This window comes from Lepidochelys olivacea (assembly GCF_965140295.1).
Source record: "Lepidochelys olivacea isolate rLepOli2 genome assembly, chromosome: 3".
Classification (NCBI taxonomy): domain Eukaryota; kingdom Metazoa; phylum Chordata; order Testudines; family Cheloniidae; genus Lepidochelys; species Lepidochelys olivacea.
The window spans coordinates 147,927,824-147,947,942 of record NC_140413.1 but is presented as its reverse complement, the minus strand read 5'-3'; the positions used below and the strand labels follow the sequence as shown (position 1 = coordinate 147,947,942).

Here is a 20,119-nt window from a genome sequence, read left to right as displayed (position 1 = left end):
TTAAACTTTTTTTCTTATATCCAGCACATTTAACACGTTTTACATTTAAAACTAGTTGACTAAACAAAGGAAGTATTATCTGTAGTTAGTGTACTGAAATGATTGTTTCTGGTCAACATCTGCTTCAAGATTTTACAATTAGAAGCATGGGCAGGGGGTGGAGCCCCACTTCAGGGAGGCTAGTCCCCGGCTCTGCCCCTTCCATCCTCCCCGACTCCTTGCGGCCAGAGGAGCCCCGAGACCCTCTGATCCCCACCTGCAGCCAGAGGAGCCCCGGAGCATCCACGGAGTCAGCACCTATGATTACTACTGAAGCCGGGATGCCGAGTAAAACATACCGCCTCCTCAGGGGCATACCTGTATGGGGCATATCAGAAGCTCAAGTTCTTCTTCTGGAAGAGAGAAGAAGAGAAGAGTTTTTGAATTTTCCTGCAGGGTGGCTTGGAGTCTGCGGAAGGGGAGGCATGGCTGTGGGGGCTCCAGCCAGCTCAGGGCTCTTCTGAGCAGGTTGGGTGGGGCCCAATAGGGGCATGGAGGGGGCGGAGTTGGGGTGGGAACTTTGGGGAAGGGGTGGAATGGGGGCAGGGCAGGTGGAATCGGGGTGGGGCACAGGGTAGCGCGAGCACCCACCAGCACTGGGAAAAAATTGGCTCCTGTGTGCCTGATGAACCCAGGAAGCTGAATAGCACATACCATCTTCTCACCTGCCCCAGAACCTGCGTGGAGCATAATTAAAAGCTTCCCCCGCCAAACCACAACAGGGGTCCAGCAGCAGCAGCTGCGCTGGGGAGGCTGAGCCTCCCCTGGCCTATTATACCCACCGCCCATGATTAGTAGATCTCATCCTCTCACATCTAGTTTATATTTATAGATTGGAAGAGGAAAATAAGCTTTCCTGATTTATAAGCACACAGACTGGTTCCTTAACTTTGAATAAACTAATCATTTAGCTGAACTCGCTGAATAAACTGAAATGTAGAAAATATTCTGTTGCTCCTATAGAAGAGGCTGTTCTCAAAAACTGGTTTAGCACTTCACAAAACTCTGATTTGCAGGTGCCTAGCCAGTGACTTCTACCAGTTCAGTGGTCTGACTTTCTTTAAAACTTGGCAGCAAAATATGTACTGCTTAATATTACTTTTTCTATTTAATTTAAATAATTTTAATAAGTTTAGGCCTTAATATAAATTATCAATTTCAAAATTAATTGAATATGATTTTTTTTAAAAATAAACCTCTAATTAAAATGTTAAAAAACTGATTTAAAATATATATAAAAAAAACAACCTTGGGAATCCTATGCAAAAAAACCTTTCAGATGTATGCCAAGAATTTCCATAAATAAGATTATCTATGCTCAAATATGGTTAGTCTCTAAGGTGCCACTAGTACTCCTTTTCTTTTTGCAAATACAGACTAACATAGCTGCTACTCTGAAACCTAGATAGAGATAAAAACTGTAAAGTCACCTCATTTTTCTCCTTCAAATCTTCTTTAAAACTCCTCTGCTGTGATGCCAACAAAAACTCAACTGTGGGTAAGGGCCTGGTATTCTATGACCACTGCTTTTCATCTAAGCAGTTTTGTCTCATAGTTACCTTACACGTTCCCCATCTGTTTTTGTATCCACCTGTTATCTCTTGTCTTATATTTAGATTGTAAATTCTTTGGTACAGGGACCATCTTTTATTATGTGTTTGTCCAGCACCCAGCACAATGGAGCCTTGATTCATGACTGGGTCCCCTAGGTCCCATTGAAATACAAAACAAATAATCAGGTTCTAGAGGCATAAAGGGGCCAGAAGCCAATCAGGAATTCCTCTGTAGAGGTTCCCAGAATGGCATGGTATAAGTGTCCTATGCTGCCCTCCTCACCCTTGTAGCCCCCGGCATGATATGGGGACCGGAACACATGACTTTTGAGGAGAGGCTGAAGGAACTGGGATTGTTTAGTCTGCAGGAGAGAAGAATGAGGGGGGATTTGATAGCTGCTTTCAACTACCTGAAAGAGGGTTCCAAAGGGGATGAATCTACTCTGTTCTCAGTGGTAGCTGACGACAGAACAAGGAGTAATGGTCTCAAGTTGCAGTGGGGGAGGTTTAGGTTGGATATTAGGAAAAACTTTTTCACGAGGAGGGTGGTGAAGCACTGGAATGCGTTACCTAGGGAAGGGTAAACACCTTTAAAAGCCTTCCTGGCCAGAGGAAAAACCCTTTCACCTGTAAAAGGTTAAGAAGCTAGGATAACCTCGCTGGCACCTGACCAAAATGACCAATGAGGAGACAAGATACTTTCAAAGTGGGGGCGCGGAGAAAACATGTCAAGGTTCCTTGCCCACTCTGAACTTTAGGGTACAGATGTGGGGACCTGCATGAAAAGCCCCTAAGCTTATTTTTACCAGCTTAGGGTAAAACTTCTCCAAGGTACAAACTATTTTACCTTTTACCCTTGAACTTTATTGCTGCCACCACCAAGCGTCTAACAAATAGGTAACAGGGAAAGACCCCGCTTGGAAATGTCTTTCCCCCCAAAACCTACACCCCCTTTCCTGGGAAAGGCTTGATAAAAATCCTCACCAATTTGCATAGGTGAACACAAACACAAACCCTTGGATATTAAGAACAATGAAAAAGCAATCAGGTACTTAAAAGAAGAATTTTAATTGAAGAAAAAGTAAAAGAATCACCTCTGTAAAATCAGGATGGTAATCAGGGGAATCAGATTCAAAACACAGAGAATCCCTCTAGGCAAAACCTTAAGTTACAAAAAGACACAAAAACAGGAATATACATTCCATTCAGCACAACTTATTTTATCAGCCATTTAAACAAAACAGAATCTAACGCATATCTAACTAGCTTAGTTACTAAGTTCTAAGACTCCATTCCTTTTCTGTTCCTTGCAAAAAACAACACACAGACCAAGAGAATCTTTGTTTCTCCCCCCCTCCAGCTTTGAAAGTATCTTGTCTCCTCATTGGTTATTTTGGTCAGGTGCCAGTGAGGTTATCCTAGCTTCTTAACCCTTTACAGGTGAAAGGGTTTTTCCTCTGGCCAGGACAGATGTTAAAGGTGTTTACCCTTCCTTTTATATTTAGGACAGTCGGATATTAGGAAAAACTTTTTCACTAGGAGGGTGGTGAAGCACTGGAATGCATTACCTAGGGAGGTGGTAGAATCTCCTTCCTTAGGAGGTTTTTAAGGTCAGGCTTGACAAAGCCCTGGCTGGGATGATTTAGTTGGGGATTGGTACTGCTTTGAGCAGGGAGTTGGACTAGATGACCTCCTGAGGTCCCTTCCAACCCTGATATTCTATGAGGCTTTGCAGAAGGCAGTGGAAGACGGGTGTTTTGGTGGTGAAGACATATGTCCTCAATATTCAGTACTCCAGCTATTTCTGGGTTATGGAGTGGCCCATAAGTGGCTGTGAGAAGCCACTATAAAATACAGTGACTGCTTTAAATTGGTCAAGCCAGAATTTGGTGGTCACAATAGTGGTTTAAAAAAAAATATCAAGAAAATTACACTGGTTTAAAACTGGAATAATGCAGTGATGAATCAAGAACACTATATATATCAGCAGGTGGTTAACAGAAGCATATCTGCACCATCTGTATCAGACCCTATAGCACTCAGACCTGATCATTTGAATCTCACACCCAACACAGAGGTCAAAGGGTCTCAATTACAAAATAAACAAAAAGCTTCCAAGTCTCAGCATGAAATGTTAGTCCATAACTCTGCAAAAGGAAGAAATACAAAAGGGAAAAAATGTGATGTTCACTCTAATCAGACATTTAATCAAACAGTATTCTTGTGAATAATGCTCTAAATGTGAAACAATTGTTTTAATAATTAAAGAATGGGGAAGGAGAGCTTTGAAAGTTATCTAGTATCAGTATGTGATATCAACTGAAAGAAAGCCTTGAAACTCCTATAATATTTCACAATAAAATAATCTAAAGTACCAATCAAATACTCTTTTCTTGCAATTCAACAATTGATATATATATACACACACTGTATTCCCTCTGGTACCACCAAAGGAAATGCAACTACAATAAAAGTCACTTACATTTAAACTGCCATTCTAATATATTTTAGTCAATATATTTACTCTACTCTTTTAATATAATAAATTAATGTAGTACACATTATTTAAAACAGTAACAAAGGTCTTTAGAACTGTTTCAATTCTGTAAAACATATACTTTCAGGCCCCTATCCTGGAAACATTTGCATGCCTATTAACTATAAGCACATGAGTACAGTAGTTCTGTTGGAGACAATAAGCATGGGGTTAATTCCAAAGTTAAACACATGTAAAACTGTTGGCGTATTAGAGCTGTAAATTTCAAAGTGGGGGGCTGGAGGATGAGCACCTAATGTAATGTTTTTGTAATTACAGGTCTGACTGCATGGTTCCACAAAGGAAGGGGAAACTAGGATATACACTCCAGCTGCTCTGCACTGCTCTGGTGCTGCAAAGAGCTTAATTGACCAGTTCACTCTGTCTGCTTTGTGCTACTAGAGAATGGCATAAAGCAGTGAGAACATACTGGTGAATATGGTTATGAAAGATTTTTTTTTTAAATTTAATGTTGATATTTCATATGTACATTTTTTGAAATACCACATGCAAACATTCTTTTTGAATGTATTGTTTACTGTGCATTTATGGAATTTTTAATTAAACAAAACAACCAAGGAAATTCCTAGACAGAAACTGTGTTAAGATGGAGTTAAGGCTGAAACAAAACAAACAAATATATACATCACAGGAATGTTTCAGTCATCTCAAAAGCCTAGTTTTATAAGCCCAGGAAATTCAGAGTCAAGATTAAATTTAAAAGAAAGCCAAACATGTTAAGGTATAGAACTGCACAGTTGGGGCACTCAAAGCAATCTTAACTCTGCCCCATAGTGACATCACAAGGGGGGGGGGGAGAGAGGGGAAGAAAAAAAAAACTAATGTGTCTTTTTAAAAATTACATTTAATCTCAAACCACAAACAATACAATGCCTCATAATCATAATCATGGCGGTTACTGGATGGCATCACTACAGGGAACAGTTAAGGTTACTTGGGTGCCCTAATTACATATATATATGCGCATGTTTGAATTTCTGTGTCTTATAATACTCAATTTTGGGATAATATCAACTTCCCTGTAATGTATTTTTTCCTAAATTACTGATATGTACTCTCAACTCTAATTCCATTTTAATATAATTTTTGTCTGGGAATATTATACAAGAAGTGTTATTTTATTTTTAATTGCCTGAAGATCAATTGATAACACAGAACATTACTTAAAGTCTTCAAATTCAAAGTTAGTTTTAATGAATTTACAGAGACTTTTATTAACGTTATGTAAAAAAATAGTTAACAGAGAAACAAAGATTTAATATAAGAAATAAGAAAAAAAAAATAATTTCAACCTAAAAATGTTTCATATAAGAGAGCAAATAGGGTCAAATTCATGCTTAGTATAAGATGGTATAGCTCCACCAAAGTCAAATATATCTGTGCCTGTTTACACAGGGCTAAATTTGGTCCAAAATATCCATACATTTTGGGACAGATTTTCAGAAGACATCAGCTTGTACTAAGGCACCCTAATGAAGTGATCAGATTTTTTTCAATGGGAGTTGCCGGATGCTCAGCACTTTTGAGAATCTGACCCCAGTTGTGGTTTTTAAAAACTTCACTCTTGATTTTCACCTTGAACTGTAAAGTTCTTCCTCTCTAATAACGTTATTTTGTTTTCAAGTTTATTTTTTCAGTGTCTCCAGTGTAGCCTTTAATAAATTGAACTGTACAGTAAAACCTGCATTTAGGATCACTTTCACTAAGCAAACCTTTGTCAAAAGTCACTTCAAAGTCTTTTCAAAGTTCTCCATACATTCTTGACTATTATTTAAAGACCAGCTCTATCAGGCAACTGGTTTTTGCTTGTCTCTTGAGTGATGGATTCAGATATTTTTCACTCTCAACATTGAATTTTTAATTAAATGAAAATAATGACTTTAATTTATAACTTTATAAGTCTTGTATTATTTCTAGTGAGCCCAGACTTTAAATATTTTCTTCTTGTTCAAACGATAAATCCATGTTGAATTTTTATTTCTTAACAGCACATAGCCAGCCACCAATTCAAATAGAATAGCGGCTTCTCAATAGCTCCATTAATGCACACATTGTCACAATATGCATCAGCTTCCATGGGTTTGATGAAATATTACCTATCCTTTATTAATTTCCAAAAATATCTGCTTTGATCTCTTTTTGCTACCTTCTCCCATATAAAATAAATTGCCAGACAAAATGAATATAAAAACGTTAAAAATATATAGTCACTAGAGGTAAGATTAAAACAACGTAAATGTGGCATTGTTTCAGATTCCAGTGCAGTAAAATCTGGAAAAGATGTCTGGATCAATTTTAGGTAAAGATGAGAAAAGTTAAAGATTGGGCTGGATAAATGGACATAAGGTGGATGGAAAGCTGGCTAGATCGTTTGGCTCAACAGGTGGTAATCAATGGCTCCCTGTCTAGCTGGCAGCCGGTGTCAAGCTGAGTGCCCCAAGAATCGGTCCTGGGGCCGGTTTTGTTCAATATCTTCATTAATAATCTGGAGGATGGCATGGATTGCACTCTCAGCAAGTCTGCAGACGACACTAAACTGGGAGGAGTGGTAGATATGCTGGAGAGTAGAGATAGGATATAGAGGGACAAACAAATTAGAGGTTCAGAGTCCTGCACTTAGGTTGGAAGAATCCCATGCACTGCTACAAACTAGGGACTGAGCGGCTAGGCAGCAGTTCTGCAGAAGAGGACCGAGGAGTTACAGTGGACGAGAAGCTGGATATGAGTTAATAGTGTGCCCTTGTTGCCAAGAAGGCTAACGACATTTTGGGCTGTATAAGTAGAAGCATTGCCAGTAGATCGAGGGACGGGATCATTCCCCTCTATTCGACATTGGTGAGGCCTCATCTGGAGTACTGTATCCAGTTTTGGGCCCCACACTACAAGAAGGATGTGGAAAAAACTGGAAAGAGTCCAGTGGAGGGCAACAAAAGTGGAGCACATGATTTATGAGGTGAGGCTGGGATTATTTAGTCTGCAGAAGAGAAGAATGAGGGGGGATTTGATAGCTGCTTTCAACTACCTGAAAGGGGGTTCCAAAGAGGATGGATCTACTCTGTTCTCAGTGGTAGCCGATGACAGAACGAGGAGTAATGGTCTCAAGTTGCAGTGGGGGAGGTTTAGATTGGATATTAGGAAAAACTTTTTCACTAGGAGGGTGGTGAAGCACTGGAATGGGTTACCTAGGGAGGTGGTGGAATCTTCTTCCTTAGAGGTTTTTAAGGTCAGGCTTGACAAAACCCTTGCTAGGATGATTTAGTTGGGGATTGGTCCTGCTTTGAGCAGGGGGGTGGACTAGAGGACCTCCTGAGATCCCTTCCAACCCTGATATTCTATGTTCTAGATTCTGTGAAAAAAGGTGGAGTTGTGATAATACCACCTGCTCCAGAAGCAGTGGTTTCAAGTTCCTTTCCACGCCATACTAGAATAGGCTCGTACAAGTGCAGTATAACAGGGCATGGTAAGTACTATTTTTATATTAATATAATATTGTATTTAGTCCAATACATTGTTATCTTTGTATATACTGAAGTGATATTTCAGTATTCTCCATGAGTGAAATTCACCGTTGTGCAGAGGGCCATCAGAAAAAAAACCCTTTTCTCTGGAGAAGTGAGTCTTAAGGACTGGACCTTTTGCTGGCCATCTGTATGTGGCAAATTTCACCCTGTGTGATTAGAAGTTCAATATTAGGTTTATTTGAACAACCTAGATACTTGTGTAAACTCATTGGAGTCTTTCAATTACTATCAGTACAATGGTATACATCCAAAGTAACAGCATTGAACTCAATGGTATTACTCTGGATTTACATCACTGAAACAGAGAGCTGAATTTGGACAGCAGACCAACAGCTGTCTGTTAACTATTAAGATCTGAACTGTATTATGGTGGAGTGAACGTGCTGCCACGGCACAGTCTCTATAAAATTGGAACGGGAAGGATGGTCAACATTTTTAAAAAGGTAGGCCAGAGAGACAGTGCAATCATAAATGTTCTTCATTTTGTAAGTGTCCATAGCCTGTTTGGGTACATCTACACTGGAATAAAAGACCCTCAGCATGGTCACAGCTGGCTCAGGTCAGCTGACTTGGGCTTGCAGGGCTTGGGCTGCAGGGCTAGAAATTGCTGTGTAGATGTTTGGCCCCACGCAGGAGCCCAGGCTGTGGGACTCTCCCCATTGTGGGATCCCAGAGCTCAGGCTCCAACTGAAGCCCAAACTTCTACACAGCAATTTTACAGCCCAGCAGCCCAAACCCCAGGAGCCCAAGTCAGCTGACCCAGGCCAACCACAACTGTTTAATTGCTGTGTAGATATAACTGTAGGACTGGACCCAAGGGTCATACTCAGACAACATTAACGCTGAACTGCTAGAATGACTGAAGTCAGGAATAATTATGAGACTTTAATATTAACACGTTAACTGTGAACACATTAAAAATAAACACATATCAACAATACTTAGCACTTATATGGTTCTTTTCATCCATAGATCTCAAAACATTATTCCAAAGGAGGCAAGCAAAGACACTGCACCTACAAATTACTGGCCATTCATGTTTTTTTCCCCACAACCATTTGATTATATATCTCATAGGAATAATTTTCAAAAATTATGTCTGAGTGGATTTGGCAAACTATTTTATTTCTGCAAGAACAACAACAAATAGGACTACAAAATCATTAAACTGAGAATTTTTTTACTATAAATCAGCTGAAAGAAATGTAACAGCCATCTTGCAGATAGTTCTATAAAAAAATTTTTCATTCAGCTTTTTTTTGGTTCAGAAAAAAAAAAATACTATACTCTTTGGAAAAGTGATCTGATCCTTGTAATCCCTGTGGAGGAAACATTATGAGCATCTATATCTTTCTGCACATGGACTTTGTTCTTATAACTGTGAGGCCAAAGGGAATTCTTTTCCTCAATACGCATCTAATAAAAGTGTGCAACATTGTTGGAATTCTTAACTGGTCCATTTCAAAACATTTGATACATTCCTATATTGACTTCTATGATTGTGTAAACATGACCTCTAGGAATGGGACAAAAACAATGTCTTCACTATATATTCTTAATCTTTTGCTCCCAATATAAAAATAAGTGTCTGGTTAGTATAATGTATAAAATACTCAAAGATTCTTCTCTTTGCAACTTTATGGAATACTCTTAAAATGCCAAAGTTCATCAGAAATTAAAGGCGGACTCAACTAGAGGCACTGAAAATTTCATGTTAGCAAAAGTACACCTTATTAGGCCGGTTACATGCTGCATATTGCATATTTTGATACTTGAAATGTTTGACTAATAACGTTCTTAACATAGCTTATAAAGCATATACTACTAAGGTGAAATGCATGATCTGAAAAACATTTTAAGTGCATCATGATATAATGAGTTTTGAAAGTAGAAGCAAAATTAAGTTTTCAGATGCTGCACATCCTTCTTTTGTTTTCAAATGCAATGACCCAAAAGCGTCCTCTCCCTATGCATCATTCTTACAGGTCTCTAATACACAGAAAAGCCAAAGAGTCCAGAGCACTGATGTCATCAATGTTGGTTTGAATTCAAAGTGTGATGGATCTGCAAAGCAGGAGACTAACACTCCCATCAGCCTCCTCCCCACTGTACATCCCCTTCCTCCAGCTAAGCAGGGATTACATTTCCCCATCAGCCCTCTCCCCGTTCCCTGGCCAGGTAAGGGAAAAGGTCCTGAACCAGGAAGTGTCTGGGATCTTTAGGGATTGAGCAGCAGGGAGCTGGAGAGAAGCCCCAGAATCTGTGGACAGAGCCGCACTCAGAACAGGCTGTGACATCACAGTTCTGTGTAGGACTTATGTGGGAGCAGCAGCAGCTGGGCAGGGAACTAGTGCAAAGTAGCCCCATTGAGACACATTAACTGAACCTGGCTTGGAAACCTTCAAGCGCCTATTTGCTTGGCCAGAGACTGGACTGGAGAGGACACCCCAGGCACTATGCCTGAAGAGCCCTGACTCAATTGGACCACCCCAGGGACCCGAACAGGAACTGCTATTGCTCACTTTGAATTGTAACTCTTTAAGCCTCTGTACACAGGGTATTTGCAATCTTTCCATTTTCCTGTCAGCCCTAGTAAAATACCCTTTCACTTAGCCATGTGTCTGAGTGGTTACGGGGACTGACCACGGCTAGTGCCTACAGGCTACCTGCTGAAGCACCTACAGTGCTTGCCTCTGAGACACAGTACACTGGGCATGCTACTAGCACCTTAGGGGTTTGGGAAATAGACCACCACCACCAATTACAGAAGGACTGTGGCATAGAGTTTTAGAGTTCCAACACGTGGACACCATTTTAGCCCTTCTGACCAAAGCGCTTGCTCACTTTGCTACGAAGTATTTTGGAAGAAACAAATAATAAATTGAACACAGTAGAGTTAAATAAAAAAATTCATAAATGGACCACCTTGTAGCTAGGATATTTAATTTTGAATCCAGAGTTTAGCGGAGTACAAATTAAACCAAATACTTAAAACTCAATTGTGAAAAAAATATTTGAAAGAAACATCTAGCACTGGAGAACTTTCCATTAATTCGGTTAGAGAAAATAAATCATTAAAGCTACTGAATTATTTTCAAAGGAAAATAAGGGAGTTAGGTGCTCAAACACAAGTGAATTTAACTGGGATTTGAGTGCCTTGCTGTTACGATCTTTGAAAATCCCAGCCTAAAACACCACCTAGAGATAACAGAAAATCCATCTGGATTATGAGTATCTGTTCCTGCTAGAGAGGACTGAGAAAGCTACTTCATTTTTATCAAGAAGTGACTACTCAAATTTCTGAATCTATATGTGGAAAGATGTTTCTGTCTCCTTACTTAAATAAGCTTGCTAACAAGGACGAAATTTTTTTTTCTTATGTGCAAATTAAAGTGAAGGATGAAATGATACCAATGAGAACGGAACATTTTATCAAGAGGAGGTACTTGTTTCTTGGCATAAGTCAAGCTACACAAGCAAAACATCAGGAAGATTTTCCTATTAAACCAGTCTATTTTAACCTAGAAAGTACTTACACAACTCTTTCTGCACCCTATACCTCCTCCAAATTATGTTCTTGTTGTTTACTTAATGTGCAATTGTGACAGAGGCCCATTGGAGTTCACTACTCTGTCAGCAACTGATCAGGTCTGACATACTTAACACCTAACACACTGTTGTTATGATATATACACACACCAAAAGATGGCATGCAATATATCATTGAAAAACTAACAACTCACTGATCATTAATATGTAAGGTGTGTGTACAAAGAGTTATAAATGTGCACTAGAATTATGTTCCTAAAATGTGTTTGGCAAGCAGTGCATAAATAGTCTACCTTAAACAAAGGAATATGTATTTGCTTTTCTGACCAGCCTAGATGCCAGGCAGAGACAATTAAGATACATTACATATAAAGTAAACAAAGCCCTCAAGCTAACAAGGAGGGGAGGTAACAACTCAACTATCACCAGCGGAACACACGGGTGATTAATATCATTGTGTAATGTATGCATTAACACTGTGAGGAATTATGGATCCTCGCTGCTATTATGCTGTAAAGCATGTGACCAAACACAAGGAGAAACATGCTTTCTCTCAGACGGGAAGGAAGGCAGTCATCTGGGAGGGCATTGGGGTCACTCTGCAAAAAATAACTGGGCAGCGGAAGCCAGGGTGTTGGTGTCAGGGGTGTGACCCACAGCAGTGAATGGACCCAAAGTTGCAGGGCAAGTGGTAAAAACCACCCTTTATTGGACTGGGTTGAACCCCAAAGTGTCACAGCAATCATTGCACATTCTGTTCAAAATGTTCATGTTTGGGGGTTTTGCAGTGCACAGTACACAATGTTTAAAGCAAATAACCAGGAAGTCCCACAGAGAAAACACTGGACCCATAGGCTCCTCCCAATACCATTTGAAAAATGGGTGTGGTTAAGCCTTAACACAACTGCATATACATACCAACTCAAGAAAGGACCCAGAAGATTCGACAGCTTTTCTTTGAGTCCTCTATAGACACCTATTTAACTGTTTGAATGCTCTGAAGAGCCTAAGAAATTTGATTTGAATATGCTATTTAACACCCACACATTGCTGTAATGAGTGCCAGTTCACATCACAACATAGTATCTGATTTGCAGTAGAAGGACAACAAACTGCTTGATCCCTCAAAGTATAGATAGAAAAATATAAGTTAGAGTTTATTACTGCCAGGTAAAGTCAAGACTGGGGCACAAAGACAATGGGGAGAAAGTCTCACCTAGTTGTGGGCAGTCTATCTCCCCAAAAAAAGGGCAAACTGACAGACGTAGCTGAAATGTTTCTGCTGATGGGAGGACTCCTAACTCTCTCCCATCCCCACAGCAATGGAATTGACGGATAAAAATGGCAGGGAGGCCAACAAGGCACTCTAGCATAATGTAAATACAAGAATCAGACTCTCTTCTCTCTGTCCGTGGATCAGTAAGTGTGTGAAAGGAAAGCACATAATGGGGCACTACTGCAAATAAATACACAGTAATAATACTGCAATTAAGGACCATCTTTCTATCTGAAATGAAAACAGAACTTTTATCCAAATGAAAAAGTTAGCTAAGGTAGAAACAAATTATCCAAGTTAATTTGAGTAACTGAAAGACAAGTGTTTAAAAGTAAAACCAAAGAACAGATTAAAAAGAACCAACTTGTAAATTAGTTCTGAGAGAAAGGAAAACATAGGTATAGTTAATAGTAAAATGGAAAAGTTTAATGACAGATTATTCATCCGCCTGACCTGATAGGTATCCTTCCCCTCATCTTTGCAACAACATGCTGGTGTTTCCTTTTACCAATTACAACCCAACAACTCTGTCCCCACCTGCCCCCCAGCATTCATTAGTCCCAGTCCATTAATGGACTCTAGAATTCCTCAAGGCACCAGTATTTTTATTAGGATATGCAACGGTTACACTGGGCATGCTAAGAAACAGCTCAAATTAACATTCTGTACTAGTGTACTGTTTATAATATATTTGTAAATTCTCCTCTGCCTATCTCTTTCTGCTATAATTATAAAGTGCTTTCATGCACTGTTTGGGAGATTCCAAGTACTGCAAACAGCAGGGAGTAATCTTTGGAATTTCCCAAGTACAAAAAAAAATAAAATAAAGCCCTTTGTAATCATAAACAAAATGAAAGAAAGGGGTAATTCTATAAAGAGAAGTTGTACCCAATAGACAGGAGTTTGCTACTAACTATCAAATACCACAGTTGAAAAACAATATGACCCAATGGAATGGGTATGGGGCTGGGAGCCAGGAACTCCTAATTTCCAATTCCAGCTCTGCCAATCAGTTGTTGTGACTTGCCCAAGGCCACATTTAACCTCTCTCACTGCCTTCATTTCCCTATCTGCTAACAAAAGGGATAATGCTTTTTTAGCTGCCTCAAAGGAATGTTGGAGAATTAATTAAATTAGTGTGTTTTTGCATAATGCTTTGAAAATGCAACAAATACTAAGTGCTGTTATTAAATGTATTATAAAAACTGAGTGACATTTCAAAATTTGACAGTGCCTTATTATAGCACTTTTACTTGTTATAACCACTGCAGCCAAGTCCATTTCACATGCTCACAACTTTCCAAAATATTTATTGTTTGGGCTCAAATTTTCCATGTGTGGTCTGTATCTAAAGGTGAATGTTTTTGAGAGTCTGAGAAAAATCTTCTCAGCTGGTTTGAAGCTATTTTCCCATTGTCAAATAGCTCTAAACACATTTTCTTTTAAAGAGAACTTTACAACTCCATACTTATTACACAATAAGTATATGATTGCTGAGCAGCAGAGTTTTGCTAAGTTTGAAAATTATTTATTTTGAAAGAAAGATTGAGCATTCCAGGAGACAATCCCATGCTTAAAGTTGGATGTGGTGCACATTTACTCACAGGCAATTAACTGCAAAGCTGTTTGGTTACTTACAGGAATGTATAAACTCACCCACTGAAGCAGGAACAGATTGTAAGATCAAGAAGCTCAATAGAGGTGGTGACACTTGTAAACGTAGCAAGCAGTGTAGCTCCAAACTATGTAGTTTATAACCAGAGCTTGAAAAATCCACTTGCCCACTTAGTACATGATGTGTAAGTGATATCTTCCTAAGACTGGTTTCAGAGTAACAGCCGTGTTAGTCTGTATTCGCAAAAAGAAAAGGAGTACTTGTGGCACCTGGATTTGTGCTAGAAATGGCCCAACTTGATGATCACTTTAGATAAGCTATTACCAGCAAGAGAGTGAGTTTGTGTGTGTATGGTGGGGGGGGAGGGGTGAGAAAACCTGGATTTGTGCTGGAAATGGCCCACCTTGATTATTATGCACATTGTAGGGAGAGTGGTCACTTTGGATAAGCTATTACCAGCAGGAGAGTGAGTTTGTGTGTGTGGTTTTTGGAGGAGGGTGAGGGAGTGAGAGAACCTGGATTTATGCTGGAAATGGCCCACCTTGATTATCATACACATTGTGAAGAGAGTGGTCACTTTGGATGGGCTATTACCAGCAGGAGAGTGAGTTTGTGGGGCCGGGGGGGGGGGGCGGAGGGTGAGAAAACCTGGATTTGTGCTGGAAATGGCCCAACTTGATGATCACTTTAGATAAGCTATTACCAGCAGGACAGTGGGGTGGGAGGAGGTATTGTTTCATGGCCTCTGTGTGTATATAATGTCTTCTGCAGTTTCCACAGTATGCATCCGATGAAGTGAGCTGTAGCTCACGAAAGCTCATGCTCAAATAAATTGGTTAGTCTCTAAGGTGCCACAAGTACTCCTTTTCTTCTTCCTAAGACTGCACGCAATCAGCTCCAGTGCCCCTATTGCCACTGTTTCAGGAAAGGGGCTACCAAGTACTGCCATTAAAGCAGCTGGGGGGGGGAGGGTGGGGGGAAGCTCAGCAGCTGCTGTTCGAAGCAGGGTGTCCTGGAGGGACTGCCACCCCCTAGAACAGGAGGCACTACAGGCCCGGCCACCCCTGCAGAGGGCTCTGTATGTGGGAAGGTATCCCCTACCAAATACAGCCTTCCATTGACAACTGCATCTACACTGGGGGTTAGGTCAGCACAGCTATAACAGTCAGAGGTGTGGGCTTTTTCACACCCCTGACTGACATAGCTAGGTCAACCTAATTTTTAAGTGTAGGCCAAGCCAATCTCAGAAGACCCAGGTCAATGTCACTGTACTACATCTTGGGAAACTGAGTAGCAGCAGAGACAAACACTGAAGATAATCACTGGTGAGGGGGAGCCAAAATCAGAGACTCTAAAGTAGGAGGGAGAACTAGAGAGAAAGACTGTTCTCCCTGTTAATTTTCTGTCTGTTAGGTGTCTGATAAATTTTTCAAGCCATATGTATTAAAATGGAAAATGAATAGAGTAAGCCATTCAGCATCAAGACAGATGCAAGGAGCTTGGAAGTTAGAAAAGAGTAATAAAGGAGAAAAGAGGAAAGAATCAGTGGCTAATCTGGAAAAGTGAAAGAGGCAGAAATTATAGGAGAGAAGAGAGAACACAAATTTATAATAAAGAAAACTATAAAGGGATACGGAAAGAGGAAAAGGACACTGAAACTGCTCAAAGAGGGAGAGAGACACTAGTGACTGATGGAAATACAAGAGAAAAGAAGTGGAATGAAGCCAGGAAGAGAAAGAAGGTATAAAAATGAAAAATGTGATGATGTAAATTAATTTGTTGAATGTACTGAAAATATTTGACTGTCATACATTGTGATTAAATACAATACACAGTGAACAACTGTTTTATGTCTTAAATTGCAGGAGCTTGATGATGCGGATATTTTTACTCATGTTAGTGACTTAGTATCAGGTATGATTTTCAAGCCCTGAAATTAATCACATTAAAATATTTCTGTTTCCTTACATATATAAGTAATCAGCCATTCAATCTATTACTTGAATGTTTATTTAAACATTTAAATTGTTGAAATAAACACAGCAACATTTATTTCAATCCACACATTTTTGAGGACATGCAAGTCTGAAAGACTGCATTCAATGTAAAGGAAATTGGGAAGGGGAAACCATGTACTCTGTGTGTTCTCTTTAACTACCCATTCTATTATATTTTTTTTAGTTCTTAACACATTTTTCCATACAGGTCAAAGATATATGACCTCACTGAGGACTGAGAGCCACATTGCCTACTATGTTGGAAAATCCCACATAGGGAACCAAAACAAAAAACAAACAAAACTGCTGATTGCTAAACTGATCAATGTTCCAGGGTCTGTTTCATTTTCTGGATACCTAGCAGAAGCTAGGCCATCCATGTGGAGAGCCTGAGTCCCTGCAGTAGCTTCCAACTCTTCCCAAGACCCAGGGTAACAGTGCATCTGCGAAGAAGTTTACAGCCACCCCTGAATCCTGCCCCACTCAGCAAGGGTTCCTTACGCAAGGAATAATAATGCTGGCCCACCCAGAATTATTTTACGCAGTTAATTCCTGTAGATATGCAAGGGAGGATGCCTTACAGCATGGCCATTTTCCAGCTCCACCCTTCCCCCAGTGTGCTCCACCCCTCTGCAGAGCTTGGCCATGTGGTTCTCACATGTGTCTCTGGAGCCAGGAGGGTGTATGCTGCAGAGTAACTACCCCCCACGTCTGCATGTTTGGGAGCTTCTGTACCCCATTCAGGTCCCAAGTCCCCTCTACTCACAAATGTCACAACACATGAACAGCAAGGGTTTCCTTCACACTCTGATCACTCAAACACATCTGAATGACATTTTACAAAGTTTTCCCCAAAATTCCATCTCTGTACAGAGAATCAACTTGAGAAATGCTCATTCTTTAAGAAAGTTATGAGGGCCAGGAAAGGGGGTTCAGAATGGAATGAAAATCCAAACATTAAGATTACAGCATTGCTACCTTCTCACAAGTGTGTAAATATTTAAAATCCAAATGAAACAGAGAGATAAACAAGCAAATTTACTAGCCAAACAACAGTTCAGTGAGCTTGTTAGTATCTCATCGCCTAATAAAAAATAATCCATAGGCCTGGGATTTCCCCACACACCCTCAGCCCCCCAATTTGTAGGTTCTGACTTTGCCAGGTTATTTTCTGATGATTAATGATTGCCTGGGGCTACACCTTGGACTATCAAATCCCCTCCCAGCTAGCCAGACATCCCCAGTTACCACACAGACACTTACGTTTAGTGCACCTCTGGAAGCCAGGAGCTTTGCTCCAGCCATGACAGCACTGTCCTCCACAGACATTCACCCTGTAGTAAAGAAAGGAAACAATCCAACACAGCACTTGACAAGGTACCCGTGCCCAGGTGCAGGGCTTTAAAAGCAGTGCCCTGTAATTCAACAGTGCTCACAGCTGGACCATTATTGCTTCCAGAAAATACTGTTCCACACCGAGGGGGGAGAAAAGGCGGGAAGAACTAAGGAGCCTGAAGACAAGCACTCCACAAACCCCTGCTCCCTATAATGCATTTCAGGAGTTGACAGGAAACGGAGTTTAAAGCCCACAGGAGAAACCCCCTAATCTGAAAGATACAATCGCTCTAAATCGTAACAGAAGCTCGCTGTTTTCAATACCTCCTCTAATGGGGTCTCCCCTGCCCCCACAAAGGGAATGGGATTTGTGGATGTAGCTGGGGCCACACACGCTCTTTCCTTGCACGTGACCTAACAAGCCAACCCCGCGCCCAGCTGCAGGGGCATGTGAGAGAGATTACCGATTTCGGAGCTGGTTGCACTGCTTGGGGCTTTCCCAAAGATTAGACCCCAAAACCTGGATCCGACTCCCCCCCCCAAAAAAAAAAAAAAAGTTCCGTCAAGGCTAAAATCTGCTCTGGCTGCCAGCTCCACGCTCAGGTGCTGAGGAAAAGACAAACAAAGCCCTGCAGCCTATGCAGCAGGGGCGAGAAGGCAGTGAGGGGCACAGTTTTAAAGAGCTGCTGCAGCAGGGCTAGCCGAGAAAATGAGTGGGGGGACTCATGGCACGGGGGGACAGTGACGTCGGGTGTCTCCCCCCTTTCCAGCCGTCAGTCAAACCATAACAATGAAGAATCTCCCTGGGATATCCCGACCGCGGATACTGTATTTGGGGCAATGAACCCCCTCCGCATGCACCCGCACCTTTGTGAACTTGCTGTTCGTTTCTGATGTTGAGCTACGTGAAGTTCCCCCGCTCCCCTCCTCCCACGCCGATCAGTCTCACTCTTACTTCAGATGCCCCCCAGGGTGACTGCAAAAGCCACTGCCCGCCCCTCCTGCTCTGTTGGTGGGAGGTCTGAGGCATGTATTTGCATGGTAACTTCATTAGTTCCGCAGCCCACTAAGGGACCCTCCGAAGCTCCGCTGCTTGGAGAGGGAGAGGTGGCTAGTGGGGGGTGGGGGGGGTGAGCTCGCCTTACCCCTGCAGCGGGTGCCTCTGGTGACCCTGCGGGCTGGAGCTGCTGTTGCTGCGGGTCTCCCGTTGCTGCAGCTTGGAGCGCTGAACCAGCCTGGTTGGCTTGGAGAAGAGGGCTGCGGGGCCACCGGCTCTGTGATGGAGCTGCACGCTGGAGCCCAAGCGGAGCTGCATGCTGGGACTTCCCGGTTTGCTCATCCGGCGAGTCCGCTCCAAGGTGCTGGTGCTGTACCGGGCATCCAGCGCGACGTTAAAAGTCTGCTGCTGCTTGCCCCGGAGAGGAGCCGAGCTCTGCAGCCGGCTGCTGGGGGAGCCCGCCTGGCTGGGGCGCAGTACGTATGTGATTCTCCTCAGCCTGCTCTTTTCAGCGGCGTCGAGTGCCGGTGACAAAAATACACATGCACAGAGCAAAAAGCCCCACCTGATCCAAGCCATTTCCACAGCAAGAGCCCCGGCAGCCAGCAAACGCGACAAAGCTCCCGATGCAAGGATTTCCTCGCCTCCAAAGTTTGTGTGTGTGTGCAACTCACTTTGCCTGCGAGCGAGCTGCACCGCCCCCGGGGTGCTGCCGCTTCCACTCGCCTTTGCTTTTTCCTAGGAGAGGAACTTAGTTCTCCCCCCTCCGCCCCCAAAAAGGTTAGGAAATTTCAGCAAACAAGTTGTTCCACAGAGCAGGAAAACATTGTTAGAGGAGATGAAGGTCTGGACAAGACCTGAGCTCTAAGCAGCAGTAAAAGGGGAGGAGGAACAACAGCAATGGAAGGGGGTTCTCAATAAGGAGCAGATGTTTAGGCTGCTGGAGCTGCCAGTGGTCTCTGTGTGTGTAAGAAATAGTCTTTAAGCCAGATCAGGCTCAAAAACTCTTTTTAAAGTTTCTCTGCGACTCAGAGAGGGAGAGAATATGTAGCTGCCCTGAGTGTCAGAGCTGAACAGCCAATCTCGGGCAGACATGACGTCAGGCAGCAAATCCTAATTGGGAAAACTATAAAATGGGGCTGAGACGTTAGCCACAATACACTTTAAAATATAGTTAGTGTAGGTCTAGAAAACCACAGCTAGGGGCTTTCTGCCTCCCCACTTTTATAAGAAAGGGACAAAGAACTCAATGTAGTCATTGAGGGATCTTTTACTTCTGGGATTTTACTACTTAAGAGTGGGTTGATATTGTGTTAATAAAGTTGTTTTCTGATATGAGAATGCCCCTGTAACTATAAGGTACACGCACACTAGCTAAACAGTGGTGTAGGAACTGTATAGATTAATTTGAACATATAAGATGGTATAACCTGATGCAGATGCATCCGCTTATAATGTACAATTCAAATGTGTATTCTTAATGCCTCCATCACACCTCAAATGTACCTTTTTGGCAGTGACTGCTATCATGTGATAATTTTTAACAAAGTAAGTCACCCTTTCACAAAGTGAATACTATTTAGTAAGTTACTACTTTAATTATTTGATTAAGAGTTATTTGAATTATAATGATCCAATTGATCTTTATAAAAGAAGGTAGGCATAGGATGCTAAATTAGG

At 41.5% G+C, this 20,119-nt stretch overlaps 1 protein-coding gene across 7 annotated transcripts in view; it reads right to left on the bottom strand.

Annotated features, from left to right (window-relative positions):
* The window catches only part of LTBP1 (latent transforming growth factor beta binding protein 1), a 377,380-nt gene extending 357,946 nt beyond the window's left edge, over positions 1-19,434 (bottom strand). For 5 of the 7 annotated variants that reach the window (XM_084624994.1, XM_084624997.1, XM_084624996.1 and 2 more), the window contains exons 1-2: positions 18,588-19,433; positions 17,371-17,441 (exon numbers count right to left, since the gene is read on the bottom strand). In XM_084624994.1, coding sequence (XP_084481120.1) covers positions 17,371-17,441; positions 18,588-19,018 — 502 coding nt within the window. In that variant the 5' untranslated portion in view covers positions 19,019-19,433. Of the gene's footprint in view, positions 1-17,370; positions 17,442-18,587 lie in introns of all 7 variants that reach the window. The other 2 variants (XM_084625002.1, XM_084625000.1) reach the window with 2 other exon arrangements.
* Positions 19,435-20,119: the final 685 nt, after the last annotated feature.